Below are 18,368 nucleotides of genomic sequence, written 5' to 3'. Positions count from 1 at the left end.
GCCTGCCCCAAAGTGCGAGCACCCGGCTGGCTGAACGACTATGTGGATATCTGTAGCCAGAGAGCAGAGTGTGCCCAGAGCCTGTATTGGTTCTGGGTCTTTCCATCTTGCTAATGTTGACATGTGTGGGAATCTCTGGGTTTGGTTGTGTAGGTCTGAGTTCTGAGGGTTTGTGTGCAGGTCTGTAGGTTGCGTCTGTGTATGACTGATGCTCACACATGAGGCCTGGCTGAGGGGTCTGGTTACTGTGTGCTCACCACCACACCCCCGTGCACGCACAAGTACACACTCACTTCTCTATTATCCATTCACTGTCAAAACAAACTTTCCCTTTTCCGGAAAAGTCCCCCACCCCTATCCCATGCCTCTGCCCGGGAAAGCAGAGGCGGAATGTCTGGCACTTGGGGGTAGTGGAGGGAGGGATGGGCAGGCAGGGCTCAGAGTTCGATTCTGGGCTCAGAGACGCTGTGTGACACCCTTGCTGCTGGCTGTCTCTGACTCGCCTCTTCTGGAAGTGGCTCCTGATGTGGCTCCCGCTAAATGGGCTTCTCTCAGTGCCATCCCCCACCCCTGGCGATCAGACCCCCAGCCCTGACCATGCTCTGCCTTCCCCTCCCCAACCAGCTCAGCAGCACGACGTACCCTGTGGTGGTGAAGATGGGGCACGCACACTCCGGGATGGGCAAGGTGAGTCCCCAGACGGGTGTGTGTGTGTGTGTGTGTGTGTGTGTGTGTTGCACACTCCTGGCATTGTGCATATGTGTGTACGTGTATATTGCATAGTCAATGCACCCCAGTCATTCTGTACGCTTGTGTGTCCTGGGGCATCTTTATCAATGTGTATTGTTTCCCTTGCATTCTTAGATTATGGTGGCCCAGTCTCTGTCAGACATTCGACCAGTTCTGTGTGTCCTGTTCTTTTGTTCGTGCATCCTGCTTCGTGCCTCTGTGTATGCATGCCTCTGGGTTGAACATACAGCATGTGATCTTTCAAGTTCAAGGGTTTCAAGGTCCTGTATGCTTTCCATCCCCCTGACCCTGGCGCTGTGTATGTAGGAAACAGACTTGGGATGTGTATGTTCGTGTCTGTGCTTCTGCGTGCTTTCCTGTTGTGTGGACCACTGACTTTGGGTCTGGGTACTCCATGCACAGCTTTACTGAGATAAAAGTCACTGCCCATAACACTTACCCACTTGAAGTGGACAATTCAATCGTTTTCAGTATGTTTCAAGTCACATCTCCCCACCTGTGTGTCTGTTGCGTCCATGTGAAAACTCTGTACTCAGCTTCCCGGGCCGTCGGCGTGCATGCCCCCACCCAGAGGCCTCCCCAGGCCCACGGCTGCCCTGACCTCAGCAGGCCCTGATCCCCACCCTGCCCCCACAGGTCAAGGTGGACAACCAGCACGACTTCCAGGACATCGCGAGTGTTGTAGCACTGACCAAGACGTACGCCACCGCCGAGCCCTTCATCGATGCCAAATATGATGTGCGCGTCCAGAAGATCGGGCAGAACTACAAAGCCTACATGTGAGTGAAGAGACCAGGGCCGGGGTCAGGGTCTCCTGCCCTGGGCAGCCCAGGCTCCCCTGAGCTTCTTTCCTCTCTCCTCTTGCCCCCCACCCCAGGAGGACGTCAGTGTCAGGAAACTGGAAGACCAACACTGGCTCCGCGATGCTCGAGCAGATTGCCATGTCTGACAGGTAGGGGTGGCCCAGGCCTGGCTGGCGGGCAGGTTGGGGGAGGGGGGTAAGCGTGGCGCGCCCCAAGCCAGGCGCTGACAGGCTGCCTTGCTCCCCATCTCGGCAGGTACAAGCTGTGGGTGGATACATGCTCAGAGATTTTTGGGGGACTGGACATCTGCGCAGTGGAAGCACTGCACGGCAAGGACGGAAGGGATCACATCATTGAGGTGGGAGCACCCAGAAAGTGGTGGGAGTAAGGAGGGAGCGGCGGGCGCATGAACCCTGCAGCTCTCCATGGCCCAGCAGGGGGCTACTAAAGCCCTCTGCAAACTGTAAAACACCTTATAAAGCAGGAAATGCCACAGTAACAGCAAAGTGCCTTATAAAACTATTAAAAAAAAAAAGGAGCTCTGTAAACTGGGAGGGAGGTCCCTGTTATCGGAGCAAAGCACTTCAACATTCCAGAGTTCTTTACAGACAGCTGTGCCTCTGGGAAACAGTAAAGCCATTTATAAACTCTAAAGCGCCTTGAAAAGTGGAGGGCTTGGTAAACGGTAGGTAGCACTTTATCCGTGGTAAGGCATTTTGTAAACAGTGGTGCCCTTGCAAAGCACTTTCCAAAGTCTAAACACACCATGTATCCCCTAGTCCCTTGAAAAGGATAGCGGCATTGTAAACTGTAAAGCACCATATAAGCCACAGAGTTCTTCGCGAACAAACAAGCACCGAGCACACTGTAAAGCAGGGGTTGGTAAAGGTTTTCTGTCAAGGGCCAGAGAGCGCACATTTCAGGCTTTGTGGGCTGTATGGTCTCTGTTGCAGCTGCTCTGCAAAAGCAGCTGAAGTCAATATGTTAAAAGAAAGTAAGAAAGAAAAAAAAAAGGCACGGCTGTGTTCCCCTAAAACTGTATGGACATAGAAATTTAAACTTCATATATTTTCACGGGGCATGGAATCTTCTTGTGGTTTTTTCCTCCCCAACAATTAAAAAATGTAAAACCCAACCCTTAGCTTGCAGGGGTCATCCCCAAACGTAGGGGGAGGTGCAGATTTGGTCCCACACCCCACAGGCCTGATCGTGGAACTCTACTCTACGCTGTAGGTCCCCCACGCCCCTTCCTGAGCTGTAAGTTACCTTGTGAACAACAGGCCTTCCTTACACTGTGAAACTGATGCCTCTCAGCCTGAATCTGCTTCCTTGGCAGCAGCCCATGCCTTTCAAAACAGAAGGCGCTTTGTCACTGTCACCCTCCCAGGGACCTGCCGCCTCTCTCCTCACTGGACCCCATTTCCTTCCCCAGGTGGTGGGCTCCTCCATGCCGCTCATCGGGGACCACCAAGATGAAGACAAGCAGCTCATCGTTGAGCTTGTGGTCAACAAGATGGCCCAGGCCCTGCCCAGGCAGCGGCAGCGGGATGCCTCCCCTGGCCGGGGGTCCCACAGCCAGGTCAGGCCCCCAGCGCTGGGAGAAGGCCAGGCTGGCCCGAGGAGGCTGGTGGCCGGCCGGCCAGCCCCGGTCACACCACCACAGAGCTAATCAGTAGCAGGCAGAGGGCACAGCCATGACCCATGTGTGGCGGCAATGACCAGTGGTTTTAAAAAAAACATGATAAAACAGCTGCTATCCTGATTCCCCCCCACCCGCCCCCGAGTGCCTCCCAGCCACCCCCTGGGAACTAGCCCCCCGCCAAACACACACAGCCCCACATCCCCTCAGCTCAGCCACAGACTCGACAACACCCAGCACAGGGGGAGCCCGTGTCATTTTGATTGGCTGAGGCTCAGGCTGGACGGTAACTATTTTGAACCTCTCCTGCTCTGCTCCTCTGCCACAGACTCCGTCCCCAGGGGCCCTGCCCTTGGGCCGCCAGACCTCCCAGCAGCCCTCGGGGCCTCCGGCTCAGCAACGACCCCCACCACAGGGTAAGTGAGGGACCAGCTTCCGGGACCCCTACGGGACTGGCAACCACCCTCCTACCATGCCTCTCACGTGTGTACTTTTTCTGTCCCTCAGGTGGCCCTCCACAGCCGGGCCCAGGCCCGCAACGCCAGGGACCCCCGTTGCAGCAGCGCCCACCCCCACAGGGCCAGCAGCACCTTTCGGGCCTTGGACCCCCAGCTGGCAGTCCCCTGCCCCAGCGCCTACCAAGTCCCACATCAGCACCCCAGCAGCCTGTGTCCCAGACCCCACCGCTGACCCAGGGTCAAGGCCGCCAATCCCGGCCAGTGGCAGGAGGCCCTGGGGCACCTCCAGCAGCCCGCCCCCCTGCTTCCCCATCTCCCCAGCGCCAGGCGGGACCCCCACAGGCTACCCGTCAGACATCCGTCTCTGGTCAGGCTCCACCAAAGGCCTCAGGGGCCCCGCCGAGCGGTCAGCAGCGCCAGGGCCCACCCCAGAAACCCCCGGGCCCTGCCGGCCCCACACGCCAGGCCAGCCAGGCGGGTCCCATGCCCCGCACTGGGCCACCCACCACGCAGCAGCCTCGGCCCAGTGGCCCGGGCCCTGCTGGACGACCCACCAAGCCACAGCTGGCCCAGAAACCCAGCCAGGACGTGCCACCACCCGCCACTGCCGGGGGACCCCCGCACCCCCAGCTCAAGTAAGAGGACCCCACGGCAGCCCTTGCTTTGCTGCTCACAAAACAGGCTCCCGAACCAGGAGAGTAGCCCCAGCTCCCAGGCTCCTCGGACCCAGGCCCTATACAGGAAATCCCGAGAGTTCCATCTCCAGTCTGAGCAGAACCCTCCTCCGAGCTATCCACCCCCCAACCTTGCCCCAGTTCCTGGGGGCACCTGCCCTCCATCCCAGAGATTCGTTCCAGAATTCCAGAGAAACTTGTTTTTCTTTTTGTCCTCCAAATAGGCCCCTGGGAAAGCCCCCTCCCCCAGCCCCTCTAGGCCCAACCCAGGCGCCTTGCTGACCCTCCCTAAGTATCTCCCTGCCCAGCAGATCTTCCTCCCCGCCTGTCTGGAGCCTTCCCAGCAAAACGCACCCTTCTCCTGCCCAAACAGACTCCTCCCAGGCAAACCCCCAAACTCCTCCCGGCCCAATTCACAGTCCTCCAATGGCTTTGTCCTCTTCCCAGCTGCCCTCATGCTTTCCCTAGGCTCCTTTCTGGGCCATCTCAGTCTCCCCCCAAATCATCACACCAACCTCTCTACCTCTTCTGGTCTGCTCCAGACCTCCCCCGCACCTTAGCTTGGAAGTCCTCTGTGCCACACACAACCACTCCCCGAAGGGAGACCCCCACCCCCCACCAGCCTGTCCTGGGTGCAAACCCCACCGCCCTCCCTCCAGGACTCCTCACCCAGACTGGAAAGATCCTGGCCTGTCTTCACCTGCCACTCCTCCCAGTCCAGCCTAGAATGTGGAGGCGGTTCAGCCCAGGGCTCTTCCCACTAAGCCCTGACTTCCCCCTAGACCCAAGTCCTCCCAGCCTGGCCCAGGGCTCCCCCACTCCACCTGAGGATCCATCAGGGTCCAGGCCTGTGATGGTGGTGGTGGGGGGCGGGTCACAGGCACAGCCCCAGGACTAGAGGGGCAGGGCTGGGCCGGGCCTGGGGTAACATTGTGTTTCTCTCCCCTTCCTCCCTTCCTCCCCCCCCTTCCTCCCATGCCTCCACCTTGTCTCTCTCTAGCAAATCCCAGTCTCTGACCAATGCCTTCAACCTTCCAGAACCAGCCCCGCCCAGGCCCAGCCTTAGCCAGGACGAGGTGAAAGCTGAGACCATCCGCAGCCTGAGGAAGTCTTTCGCCAGCCTCTTCTCCGACTGACACCCCACCCTGAGAACCCTTAATTCTTCCTGGGCAACCCCTCTCTGGGCCCTGAATCCATTTCTCACTTTTGGAGTCTCCAAATCCCTTGAGAAGCCCTCTCCTGGTCCGAGACCCCTCTTCTCACTCCGCTGAATGCCCTACTCCCTGGGGAAACCTCACTCTTGGTCCTAACTCCAACTCCCACTTTTGGAATCCCCAAGTCCCTTTAAAAGCCCAGTCCCTACCACCTCAAGACTTTTCAGTTTTAGAACCTCCAAATTCCTGAAGACCTCTACTCCTGGCCTCCCAGAGGGCACTTTCCTTCCCAGAAAGTCCCAAATACCAGGCAACCCGTTCTGGCCCTCACACCACTCAGTCCCCTTCCAGAGCCCTGGAATTCTCGGAAAACCATATTCCTGGTCCTGGATCTCTCAAGTATGCCTTGTTCCCCATCAGAATTTCCAAAATCCTTAAGAAACCCCTGGATGGATGTCCCATCTCTGGAGAGCTGCGTCATCAGATGCCACTATCCAGCCCCACAAAGATTTCTCCTACCCGCCCCCAGCCCCTTTCCGACACACTGGGAGGTCCCCCACTGCTAGGACCCTTCTGTTCCCCAGGGACCCATACTCCCACTTTCCTGCCTCTGACAGCTATCTTTAAATATGCAAACTCTAACCATCCTCCCAGAATCCTTTGCACATGGAGGGCCAGTGGTCCTCCACTTCCCCACCTTTGCCGTGATGTCTGTGTCTGTGACTGATGTGGCCTCCTCTTGTGCCGTGCTTGGCATATGTGGTCTTCGTTCATCGTGCCGCCTGTGGTGATGCGTGCAGTGGCGCTGTTTGTGTGGTCCGCACTCCCCCCCCAACCACTCCTTGCCTGGACTCACCCCCACCCTTCAGCGGCTCTGAACCCCATGAGAAGAGTCGGGAAGCAAAATAAACAAGCAAAGGCCCAGCAGAATTCTGTGCTTCTTGGTGAAGAGGGGAGTCCTTGAATGGTGGGGAAGACACAGATGGGACCCCCCTAAATCCACAGGGGGTGCTGGGGACCCCAAAATCCAGTGGAAGGCACATCAGGCACAAATTCCAGAGAGGTTCTGAGTGGAACCCCTGCCACAAATCCCAGCCATTGCAGATGGAGGAGCTCCCAAATTTAGAAGTATCCCCAAAGCCAAGAGGAAATCAAATTACAGAGGAAGCAGGGGTGTTGGTCTTTGGGGGTTCCCCCAATTCCAGAGGAGCTGGAAAAGCACATGGGGACACCCTCATCTCCCGGGACGGGGATGAGGGGGTCCTGAGGCAGTTATCAGAGCAGAAACAGAACACTGGCTGGCTGGTGGGCAGGGCTCCTTGGCGTGGCAGGCTGAGATGGGTTCCCTGGCCGCTGGGGGCAGGGCCTAAGGCACGAGACGGGCCGCGCTGAGGAGGCAGGCAGGCAACTCATCAGCCTGGGTGCGGTGCAAGGAGGGTTCAGAGGCACTCCGCTCAATCTTGGGGAGTGACCGCTGCAGCAGCTCAATCGTGGCCAGGATCTGGGGACAGGGGCAGGTTGGGGGGGGTGTCCAGAGCCATGTAGGCACCCCGACAGCCACAGACCCCAGCCTACAGGGGAAGCACACATGCATGCGCACACACACAATTCCCACGGACACCTCAGAGTCGTCCTCCTCCTCACACTCACCCTCCCCAGTGTGTCCAACCCTCCTGCCCAGCCCACCTGGGGGAAGAGGGGACGTTCCTCCCGCTGGAACTTGAGGCAGTCAGACAGCAGGCGCCGCATGGCCTTGGGGCAGTTGCTGGAGATTTTGCTGAGGTCCGGGGACAGATAGCCACGGCCCACCATAAAGATGATCTGGAGGGACAGGAATGGGGTGGTCTAGAGGTGTGGGCTGGGAGGCTGAGGGAATTGTGGCTCTAAAGGGGCTTTGGGGGCTCCTTTTGGGGGAAACTAGGGCACTCTGGGTATTGGGATCTGGAGTGCTATGGATCCAAGGACACTGGGTCTCTGAGCACAGGGCTTCCCTGCAGAACAGAGGGATTGAAGCTTGGGGGAAATCCAAAATTACAGGTATCCCTGACCTCACAGGTTTCTGGGGGCTTACAAGCCTACTGAGTCAGGGGAAACATGAAGTTCTGGGTCTGGGAGGAGCTAGAGGAGTCAAAACCTCAGGGGCCTGTATTTCTGCAGGGGTCTGGGGCCTAGAGAACTATGGGTCCATGTGGCCTGTAGGATTGTGAGTGCTTGGTTCTTAGAGCCTAGAGGACCCCAGGTTTCTGAGGGCCTGGAAGATTCCAGGCCTTCAACCTGGAGAACTCGGGAGAGCCTGGGGCCCAGAGTACCATGGGTTCCAGAGCCCCGAAAGCCTGGCAGATACCCAAGGCCTGAATGACTGTGGTTATCTGTGAGTAGTCCAGAAGCACAGGTGGCTTCTGTCATTGGGAGAAATGGGATGCTGGGCTTTGGGACTTGGGAGATTTGGGGTAATGCAGGCACTGGAGGACTGTAGGTATCCCGAGCCCCAGAGGGCTTCTGGGTGTTTGGGGGCCATGGCGGGTTCTGGGTAGACGGGATTCCGGGGGTTCTGGACCTCAAGGACCCAGAGGATTGTCGACGTGTAGGGAAGGAGGGGATTCTAGGTAGGGAAGACCAGAGGATTCTGAGAGTTCTCCGCCCAGAAGATTTTGGGTTTCTGGGGGCAAGTGTGGCATTCCTGGTCTTTACAAAGGAGGAAGTCTAGGCTTTGGAGGCTGAAAGGAATCCTCTGCCTGGGAGACTGTGGGTGACGCGTGGGACTCACCTGGTCACGGCTGCCAATGTGGCTGTAAGGCAGCGAGCCGGTCATGAGCTCATAGAGCACAACCCCATAGGCGTAGACATCCGACTGGAAGCTGTAGGGGTTCGGGTCCTGCATACGGATCACCTCAGCCGCCTTCAATGGGGCAGACCAGACCAGGCAGGGGGACCACGGAGGTCAGCCAATGGCCAGCCGCATGCCCAGATCCCACCAGCCACACTGGGTACAACTCAGATCACCCATGTGAGGCAAAGCACGAGCAGTCTAGACACCCCCATCTGCCACAAGCATTCCCATCCCCACTCAGCTCCCCCCATCCCACCCGAGTCACCCAAGCTCCTACACAGATGGCCCCAGTCCAGCCTGGCCCAACTCACCATCCATAGCACGGAGCCTGAGGGCTGCTCCAAGGGCTGGGCCCCACTCCACCGTGTCTTCACTGTGGCCAGGCCAAAGTCACCAATCTTCACTGTGAGCCCCTCATGTAGGAAGATGTCCACCAGGGTCAAGGGCCACTACAGGAGCTCCCAACAGCCACATCTCCCATCCTGACTGGGCGGTTCCCACTGATGCCCCCACACCAGTCTTGCCAGACCCTGACCAGAAGCCCTCCATATCATACAAACTAGCTACAATCTTGACTTGGGTAGGGAACTCCCAATTATTGCCCCTTATGCTACCCCCCACCCCATGACTCCTGACCAGGAAGCACCTCGAGTGGGACTTCAGACTTGCCATGCCCTCCACGGTTCACCAAACCTTGGACCCCGCCCAAAGTCCCCAACAACAGCACCGAAACCAGCCACAGCCTTGAGCCTGACCAAGAGACTCCCCCTGCCTTAGAGGACCTATTAAGCCACATGCCATGTGACCCTTCCATGCATCCCCAGAAGGCCCCCAACAAGAGCCACCCCGCTAAGCCCCCACCCCGGCCCAGCCTGCACACAGGGACAGGCAGATACTGTTAGACTTGAGATCTCGATGAATGATGTTCTTGGCGTGGAGGTAGCTGTAGGGGTGGAAGTGGAAGGCAGATTGGCCGGGGGGTTACCTCCTCTCCCCACTCCAAGCCTCCCACCGCCCCCCATTCTGTCCCCAGGCCGGGAGGCTCACTCCATGCCCTGGGCAGTCTGCCGGGCCACGTCGATGAGCTGGACCATGTCGAAGCGAGTGTCGGCCACGTGCAGGTGGTGGTAGAGGCTGGAGCCCTCACACCACTGCGTGATGATGGCAAATCCCGGCCGGGTCATGAAGCCCATGAACAGCAAGATGTTGACGTGACGGGTCTTCCTACAGGCAGGGAGGGCAGTACCAGGACAGGAAGGAAAAAGAGCAACCATCATTCACTTTCGGAGCATCAGGAACAGGGCTATTCACTGCTGCCCTGTCAGCACTTCTGCCCTTTCAGGAGGCTCAGGGCCAGACTGCCGCCAGACTCAGTGCATTTGTGAGATATGCTTGATGGGCAGGGATTCCCTCCTGGTGGGGGTGGCGCATGTCCCCAGCTTCCTCAGCTGAGTCTCCCAACAGAAGCAGGAGAGACTACTGCCCCCTCCCCGCCCCTCTATCGACCAGTGGCTCTACGTCATCAACACCTGCCAACCTCCAACCTTGACCGTGACCTGGGCCTGTGACCATTTTATAGACAAGAGAGTGGAATGCCAACCTTCTTCATTGATACAGCAGCCTGATACTGACATGCCAGTAAAGATACCCAGTAATGTGTGGCTATTTCCTGTTAATTGCCACGAGAGGCTCAGAAGTATAGAGCTTGGAGTTAACACTTGGATTAGATCCTGTGTTCCAATCCAGGCTTCCCCAGGTACTCACTGTGCAACCTCAGGGATGACACTTAACCTCTCGGTGCCTCACCTTTGTCAACTGCAAAACTATGATCATTATACTAGCTACCTTATAGGGATGTTGGCAAGAACGGGTACCAAATGATCTGTAAGGCACTTGGAACAGCACCTACCAGAGCATCCCGAAAATGTCACTGTCCTCGTTATTGCCACTGGGTGCCCGAGTCTACCTCAAAGAAACTGAGACACGGTGAACAGACGCCACCGCTCGAGTTTAGGAGGACACCTTCCCTCCTTACAAAAGGAGTCACCGTGGGTATAATGGCAACACAAATGCGAACACCAACAGTGCTCTGCGATTTTGCTCATGTCACAGTGGGTAACGGAGGACAGGAGTGCTCTTCACAGTGGTCCAATTACGGTTAAAATATTAACGTGATACAGGCTAGCAGTGGGCTCAAATCATTTCACAGAGAGGAAGAGAATAAAAGTTTTCTTACTGCGGTGTCCATAATGAGGATAAATGTTAAACTGGCACAAGAAATTATGAGAACATCAACTCTGTAATGTACCTGTACCCATTGGTCAGAGGGCACGCCCATGTCAGCAAGCCCAGGACTGGTAGGTAGTAACCAGAGCGGCAGAAGAGGAACACCAGGGCTTCTCAGGGCAAATGAACTGATATAGTATGAGGGGCTTATTAAGCAGAGAATTACAACTGTTAATGAAAACAAGGACTAAATCCTAAGTGAAACAACACCCAGCGTTCTTTAAATCATGGCATGACTGTGATTAGTAACAGGAATCCAGTAGGATAAACCTACTGCTAACAATGTAACACAAGCAGAGGGGAAGGAGGGGCCCAAGCTTCCTGGCAATGTGCTTAACATCAAGCTATGAATGTGAGGGCACGTGGTAACGTGGCCGGCCTCGGCCATATCCACTTCAGTGCCAGGCAAATAAGAAGATGCACGTTTTGGAGGCGGAGACATTAGTTAATATCAGTATCAACCGGAACACAAACAGTATCATCATCAGAGGGCCTTGAAACGAAGCCATTTCCCAGAGGGGAAAGGGATATTCCCTGATTGAGAAAGAGCTCATTAACACAACGCAAACGTGGCTGACCTGCGGGAAGCGCCCCAGCTTGGCCCTTCCCCGGGGAGGTGCCCCGTCCCTCTGCCCCACCCCACACACGTGTCATCTCACCTGAGCACCTGCATCTCGTTCTTGAAGGCCTGGGCCTGCTCAGCTGTGGGTTGGGCCACCTTGAGCACCTTGACGGCCACATCGCCATGCCACCGCCCGCGAAACACGGTGCCGAACGAGCCTGTCCCGATCCTCTTCAGCAGCTGCACCTCGCTGGGCGGTACCTCCCAGTAATAGCCCGAGTCCCGGTACCCCAGATTCTTCTGTGGGCCACATGGGCGGCATCTCAGGGGCCTGCCCGCTTCCCTCATCACTCAGCCTGTGGCGCCCCCATCAGAGGCTCCCCTGGAGCTTACCACTTTCTTCTTGTCATCGGCCAAGGACTTCCGCTCCCGCTGTTCCGACGGGGACTTGGAATGGGGGGACTTCCTCCCCGAGGGCACGCTGGCTGGGCTGGGGCTCCCCCGGGGGGCTCCATCACCACCACCTCTACTACCGGCAGCTGTGATCATTGTGGAGGAGGTGTGAGCAGAGGTGGCACAGGGGTGAGGGGGTGTGATTCAGGGGCATGGGGTGGGCGGGGTGGACTCACCATCAGTGCCGAAACTCTGGGTAGTGAGCTGGAAGAAGAGGGCCAGGAATCAGAGAGGGCACACAGGAGCCAAGAGGAACGGCCCTCTTCTCGGCCCAGTGCCCTCAGGCAATGACCCCCTTGCCACCAACCTGGATGAGGCTGGAGTCCGTGGCGGCTGTGGTGCTGACCATGTGGACATTGGGAGTGGATGTGGAGCGGATGCGCTGGAGCGGGGCATTGGCCGGCGCGGGGAAGGGAAAGTGCTCAGGGTCTCGGTGCGGGGTGCAGGAGCTGGAGGGGGGGTAAAGGCTGGGAAATCACTGTGGGATGAATGCAAGAACAAGGAAAGCTGCCCCCTTAGCCCTGTAAACGTATATGGAGATCAGAGTCACCGTCTACTGTTACTATTGCCATTCGTTTCCTCAAGAGCCACTTACTGGGGGCCTGCCCACTGGCAGAAAGCATTCTAGGTAGTGGAAATAAAACCATGGGCAAAATGAAAACAAGTTCCTGCCCTCATGGGGATGTTCCAGTGAGGAGAGTGCCCCCCCCCGCAAAAAAAAAGAAGAATATTTAATATGTCCATTGGTGACAGGTACAATAAAGAAAAAAAACGAAGCAACACAAAGAGAGAGAAAGTATCATGGGTGATCTCTGGAAAGGCTTCCCCAAGGGGACATCTGAGTAAAGACCTAAAGGAGGAACAGCAAGCCACACAATATAGGGGGGAAGAAAGTAATATGTAATATCTTCTAACTGTGTGCACTACTCAAATATGTTGTTATATAATATATAATATATTATCTGTATTAAGATACCAATGTTTCCAAATATGTGTACTGCAGTAACATTACACAGCGGACCCTTGAACAATGTAGGAATTAGGGGCACCACCAACCCCCTGCCCAGGTGAACGTCCATGTATAACTTCTGACTCCCCAAAAACTTAACCACTAAGAGCCTACTACTGACCAGAAGCCTTAGTGATAAACAGTCGATTAAGCATGTATTTGTATGTTTTATGTATTATATACTGTATGTTTACGATAAGAGTAAGCTAAAGAAAATGTTTCTAAAAAAATCATAAGAGAAAATACATTTATAATACTGCACGTAAAAAATCCACGTGTAAGTGGATGCACGCAGGTCAAGCCCATGCTGTTCAAGGGTCAACTGTGTATGTTATATGTAGATGTAAATACATAAAGATACATGTTATATATATTTTGATGTCACAAATGCATTTTTATTTTTAATTTTTATTATATCTATTTTTTAAAGATTTTATTTATTTATTTGACAAGAGAGAGATGGCAAGAGCAGGAACACAAGCAGGGGGACTGGGAGAGGGAGAAGCAGGCTTCCCAATGAGTAGGGACCCCAATGTGGGACTCGATCCCAGGACCCTGGGATCATGACCTGAACCGAAGGCAGACACTTAACAACTGAGTGACCCAAAAGCCCCACAAATGTATTTTCACTATCCTGAAATGAAATGCATAGGTAATCCACATATACCCATAATTAAAAGTAACATAATGCCCTACACTATTTTATGTTGCATAAAAATGTGTTTTATATTATAGAGTATACATAGAACACATGATATATTAATATAATGTACCATATGAATACATCCTACAATATACAGACAAATACAATGTATATTTTATAAATTTGTGCTATCTTAGAGCAATAATATACTTTAATATAGAAATACTACAGTATTGGAGCGCCTGGGTAGCTCAGTCGGTTAAGCGTTTGGCTTTGGCTCGGGTTGTGATCCCAAGTTCCTGGGATTGAGCCCTGCATCAGGTTCCCTGCTTGGTGGGAAGCCTGCTTCTCCCTCTCCCGCTCCCCCTGCTTGTGTTCTCTCTCGCTGTCTCTCTCTGTCAAATAAATAAAATCTTAAAAAAAAAGAAATACTACAGTATTATAATACTGAACATAAAAGAGAAATAAAAGGGAATTTATGATAAAAATAATATGTATTTCAAAATGGAAAGACTTGAGCATGATTATACTGTAAGAATTAACGAAATAGTTAGATGCTTATATATATGTCCTTGTAATTAATAAGGACTTTTTAAAAAGATTTTATTTATTTATTTGACACACAGAGAGAGATCACAAGTAGGCAGAATGGCAGGCAGAGAGAGAGGGGGAAGCAGGCTTCCTGCTGAGCAGAGAGCCTGATGTGGGGCTCGATCCCAGGACCCCGGGACCATGACCTGAGCCGAAGGCAGAGGCTTAACCCACTGAGCCACCCAGGCGCCCCTTAATAGGGACTTCTTATTCTCTACCAGATCTCTTTCTAAGTACTGGATACACCTCAACACATTTAAATTCTCACCAGAACGCTATGTGGTAAAAAGTATTATTATCCCCTCTTTGTAGACAAGAAAGCTGTGGCCCAGAAAGATTAGGTGACTTGCCAGATGTCCTACAGCTCCACACCTATAGGTGCTCAATAAATGTGTGCAAATAAACAAATGAATGAAGTACGGCTTGTGATCTACAAAGGCCTCCAGATCTTTTTCTCCTGACAACAGGCCTTCAGCTAAGGCATCCCTACCTGGGACCCTGAGGGGTTAGCGGCTCATTCAGGGGACGGTTCGAGGGAACTTCGTGCTGTCTGGAGCCTCCGGACAAATCCTGGACACTGTGGTAGAACCTTGAGAGCATTTAAGAGGATGGAGCAAGAGGACAAGGGTCAGCTATCTGTAAGAACCCTGTGGCGTCTGTCACCCCCATTCCCCCACCCACCATAGGCTAGGCTCACTGTCGGCAGTTGGTGCTCATGTCAACACAGACTGTGGGGACTTTAGAGGAACAATGCTGGTGGAACTTGTAGCCACAGGTTTGGCAGCGGAAGCCGTGGAACAGAAACTTAAGGCAGAAGTCACAGAATGCCAGGCTGAAGAATGTCTTCCGTACCTGCTGCCACAAAGCAGGGAAAGTTGAGGCCTGGTCAAGGAACCTCCCCACCCCATGCCCACAGTCTGCCCCAACTCTCCACTCCACACTCACAAAATTGTGCATGGTCAGTGGAACATCTTCGAGGACCTCTACAATGAGTTCCTCTCCATCCAGGGGGGCAATGGCCGTGTCCCAGGCGGTGACTGTCTTTCGCCTGTACGAAGCATGGAAGGCAGTGAGTGAGAGGGTGGACAGAGACTGTGGGAGGAAGGGAACCCCTAAAAGTCCCTCCACGTCCACCATCCATGGAGCAACATCTGACGCGTTTCATTTTCATCACAGCAACTCTAGGAACTAGTTACTATCCTTGCCCCCATTTTACAGATGAGGAAACGGAGGCTCAGAGGGATTCAAGTCACTGGCCCAAGGCCACAAAGGACTGTGACTGGCTGGCCCGCGCGTCAAGAGTCCATGCTCTTAACCACAAGGTGAGGGGGAATAAGCCATGAAATCTCAGAAGCACTCAGCAAGCCCCTGAAAAAGTGGCCGACTGGCACTGAGACAACAAATAAAAAGCCATGTGGGCATGGAATAAAACAGTTCAGGAAGCCCAGGACAGAGGAATAAATGGAAGGCCGGCATGGCCCAGCTCAGCAGACCAACCAAGAATGAGGAAGCGGAGGATGCAGAGAGCTGGCAAACAGATGAAATCGTGAAAGAACACCACAGACGAACTCCCGCATGGGGTGCAGGAGCTGGGCAAGGACCTGAGGGCCAAGGAGAGACGAGCTGCTGGCCTCAAAGGCCGGTGAACGAATGATGTTATGAAACAAAAGCTGCATGCACTCGTGGATTCACTGAGCTTAAGGAAAGACTAACGGGACACTGCACCACAGAGGGAAGGAGTCAGGGGCCTCCGAGGAGGGGATGGGAGGCTGGGGAGTCCAGTGGAGGGAGGTGAAGTGGCGGGGTGGGGGCACACTTACCCCTCAATGAGCCGGTAGACCACACAGCAATCCTGATTGAGACCCCGTACCTTGAGGGCCTTGTCTAGAGAGTCGTAGACACTCATGCCATCCCGGACAGTCACCTATGCATTTGTGTGTGCACACAGGGGATGGAAGGGGTGGTCAGTGCCCAACATGGGCCCCAGCTGACTCTGCCCGGCCTCTGTAGAAGCCTCCTCCTCCCACCCCCAGTCATAACGGGATCTGCCCCGACCTCCTGCCAGCTTTGCCCGTCAGACTCACCACCGTGCGTTGCTTGTTGGGCAAATATACTTTGACAGTGCCCACTGCCCGGGACGGCTCGGCCCCGTTGGCAGGGGGGCCCCGTGGTGGCTCCATGGAGCCTAGGACTTTGTCAAGACGGGTTGAGGTGGGGCTGAGCAGGTGCCATGGGGCTCCTAGAACACAGGAGGAATTCAGAGGTCCAGTAATGACAGTCTGGAAGCAAAGTGGCAGGGACAAAAAAATTTCAATGTCCAGGCTCCACATCACCCCCTCCCCGCTGTTGCCCAATCTACACACAAAGGCCAAGGGATCTTGTAAACACCTCGAACTCATCCAGTCTCTCCTCTGCTCAGGCTGCTCTCCTGTTGTTTGTCTCACTATTTTAAGGGCCAAGGTCTAGGATTCACTGCATAGGGTGGGGGCAGAGGAGAGGCAGCACATACTGTCCTGGAGGGCACAGGCGTACCCAGTCTCTGTGCTGGGGGGGTAACAAGGAAGTCAAACCACACTGCAGTTGGGCGTGTTACGTCCATAAAGGACATGAACAGGCTGTCCTGGCTTTTTAATGGAGAAAGGGTGGTTACCAGATACTGTGGTGAGGGAGGAGTCACAGACAGGATGATGGGAAAGAAATGGAAGAGATCATCAGATACTGCCCTTAGTTGGGGGGAAATGGGAACCGCACCAAACGGTGTTCTTAGGGGCACTGGGGGAATCCCTAAGCCCTGGGCTGTAATGATAGCAGGCTCTCAGACACTGTTAGGTGGCTAATGGCTGTCATCAGACTATGATGGGGACTTCATAGGGCCTCAGCAGAAACTGTGCTGAAGGGACTGTAGTGGGGAGAAGTATGGATAATGGACATCACCAGACAGTCATGGGGGAATGGAGGGACATGGTGCATTACCAAACACTATTGAGGTGAGATAAACAGTTTGGAAAGCGGGGGTGGAGGGGTCCAAACTCTACCCTAACTAATGAAGGGGTCACAGACCTATTACTGCTGACAATGGAAGGAGGCTGGGTAGGGTTAAAGAGGAGTAACGGAGAAATCCTCAAACGTTCGCCCAGTTCGCGACTAGTAAACCACAGCTCCACGCACTCCCCATTGCCGGCAAGGCAGGGTCATCAAGATATCTCAAGGAGGTTTAGAGGGAGTCCGGGCACACCACAGCCCAGGCCCCATTCAGCCCGGCCCCGCCTACCGAGGGCTTTCCAGCTCTGCGCAGGCGCACTGCCACAGGCGACGGGCGAAACCATCCCCCGCAGCCTTGCACCCCTATTCCTGTCTACCCACCCCACCCCCGCTGTCGACGATGGTCTCGCCCCAGGTCAAACCACTCCTCCGGTTCCGGGCGGGGGGCGCCGGCGTCCAGGCGAAGCCATCCTGGAGCTAAGCTTTCGGTCCCGGCTCCCTGCCCGTGCCCGGCGGTCGCTCCAGAAACCTAACCCCGCCGGACCCGCCCTCACCTGTCACGCCGCTACGGCCACCGCCGCCTCCATCTTGGGCCTGTCTTCTTGTTTCCTCGCTGAGTCCGCCTCCACCGCCCCTCGGACTTTCACCATTGGCTCCGCCGGATTCACCTCTCCATCCTTATTGGGTAAGGGTCACGCCTGTCAAAGCAGGACCGGCGGAATGTGGGTCGTGTTCCGGATTAGGAGGGACTGCCTGAAACGTCAGGGTCTGAGGGAAATTCGCCTGTCCGGACTCGCGCAGGCGCAGTTGGGTGGAGAGCGCCGCGCGATGGACTTTAACCCACATCGTGCCAAGCTGGAGTAAAGCTGAAATTTTTTTCAGCAACTTGGGGCTGACTCTAGGGGTTCTTGAATCTGGGAGGGGAATCTTTAAGTGCCCTTTTTTGGGCCAGTGACCCGAAGCCCTAGGTAGCCATTTGGGCTTTCCCTGTGTCTCGGTTTTACCATATTTGAAGTGAGTTGCCATCAGACCGCAGAACTGCAACGTTTGCCAGTTCTAAGAAATTTGTAGTCATAGCTTTTGATAACAGCGGGTCTCAGGTCGGGCCGGGGCCGGGGTGTCTGGCCCTAGCAGAAGCATCCTGCCCCATTCTGTGCAGCTTACTTGAGGAATGGCTTTGGTAAGGATTTGGGGGGAGATTAGTCATAGGTGACCGTGTTAAAGAGGGGAGGGGAAGTGTGGACCTGGAATGGGGCGCAGAGCAGGGGAAAGTGTGGGCACAGAGCAGGGGAAACCTTGTAGGGTGAAGAACTTTTCAAAAGCCGAATTTTCCCTGGTGTCAAAAGTGAATGAGGCTTTCCATCCTCCTTTTTCTTAGAGCTTTTCCTTTAGAAAACTTGTAGAAGTTTTTCCTCCTCCCTTCCAGATGTATGTAAATCTTGTAAAAAGCTAAATAGGCCTCCTGTCCAAATCATTACCCAGGAATGTTGTTCTCAAGGGCCTTGGAGCCATCTCTTTGAAGTGTAAACATCAG

The 18,368-nt window shown here is 54.7% G+C and overlaps 2 protein-coding genes across 6 annotated transcripts in view; one reads left to right on the top strand and one right to left on the bottom strand.

The window, feature by feature from the left end:
- The window catches only part of SYN1 (synapsin I), a 47,357-nt gene extending 40,955 nt beyond the window's left edge, over nucleotides 1-6,402 (top strand). The window contains exons 6-13 of one of the 2 annotated variants that reach the window (XM_032330003.1): nucleotides 625-687; nucleotides 1,387-1,529; nucleotides 1,628-1,702; nucleotides 1,809-1,911; nucleotides 2,986-3,132; nucleotides 3,521-3,608; nucleotides 3,700-4,285; nucleotides 5,363-6,402. In XM_032330003.1, the coding sequence (XP_032185894.1) occupies nucleotides 625-687; nucleotides 1,387-1,529; nucleotides 1,628-1,702; nucleotides 1,809-1,911; nucleotides 2,986-3,132; nucleotides 3,521-3,608; nucleotides 3,700-4,285; nucleotides 5,363-5,390 (1,233 nt within the window). In that variant the 3' untranslated portion in view covers nucleotides 5,391-6,402. Of the gene's footprint in view, nucleotides 1-624; nucleotides 688-1,386; nucleotides 1,530-1,627; nucleotides 1,703-1,808; nucleotides 1,912-2,985; nucleotides 3,133-3,520; nucleotides 3,609-3,699; nucleotides 4,286-5,324 lie in introns of both variants that reach the window. The other variant, XM_032330002.1, reaches the window with a different exon arrangement.
- ARAF (A-Raf proto-oncogene, serine/threonine kinase) lies at nucleotides 6,400-17,484 on the bottom strand. 4 transcript variants are annotated; one of them, XM_032330004.1, is made up of 16 exons: nucleotides 17,389-17,484; nucleotides 15,937-16,091; nucleotides 15,673-15,776; nucleotides 14,798-14,900; nucleotides 14,550-14,704; nucleotides 14,343-14,441; nucleotides 11,917-12,076; nucleotides 11,786-11,813; nucleotides 11,550-11,695; nucleotides 11,254-11,456; nucleotides 9,356-9,532; nucleotides 9,205-9,251; nucleotides 8,620-8,738; nucleotides 8,246-8,377; nucleotides 7,165-7,299; nucleotides 6,400-6,979 (listed from the first exon to the last, which is right to left on the bottom strand). In XM_032330004.1, exons 2-16 carry the CDS (start codon nucleotides 16,030-16,032, stop codon nucleotides 6,845-6,847), a joined length of 1,839 nt encoding a protein of 612 aa, XP_032185895.1. In that variant the 5' UTR covers nucleotides 16,033-16,091; nucleotides 17,389-17,484; the 3' UTR covers nucleotides 6,400-6,844. The 4 variants fall into 4 exon arrangements, with proteins under 4 accessions (XP_032185895.1, XP_032185898.1, XP_032185896.1 ...); XM_032330007.1 differs by having other exon boundaries at nucleotides 11,917-12,058; nucleotides 17,389-17,483; XM_032330005.1 differs by having other exon boundaries at nucleotides 15,937-16,131; nucleotides 17,389-17,478.
- Nucleotides 17,485-18,368: the final 884 nt, after the last annotated feature.

The sequence above is a fragment of the Mustela erminea genome, chromosome X, assembly GCF_009829155.1.
Source record: "Mustela erminea isolate mMusErm1 chromosome X, mMusErm1.Pri, whole genome shotgun sequence".
In the NCBI taxonomy this organism is placed as follows: Eukaryota; Metazoa; Chordata; class Mammalia; order Carnivora; family Mustelidae; genus Mustela; species Mustela erminea.
This window is presented reverse-complemented; position numbering and strand designations above follow the sequence as displayed.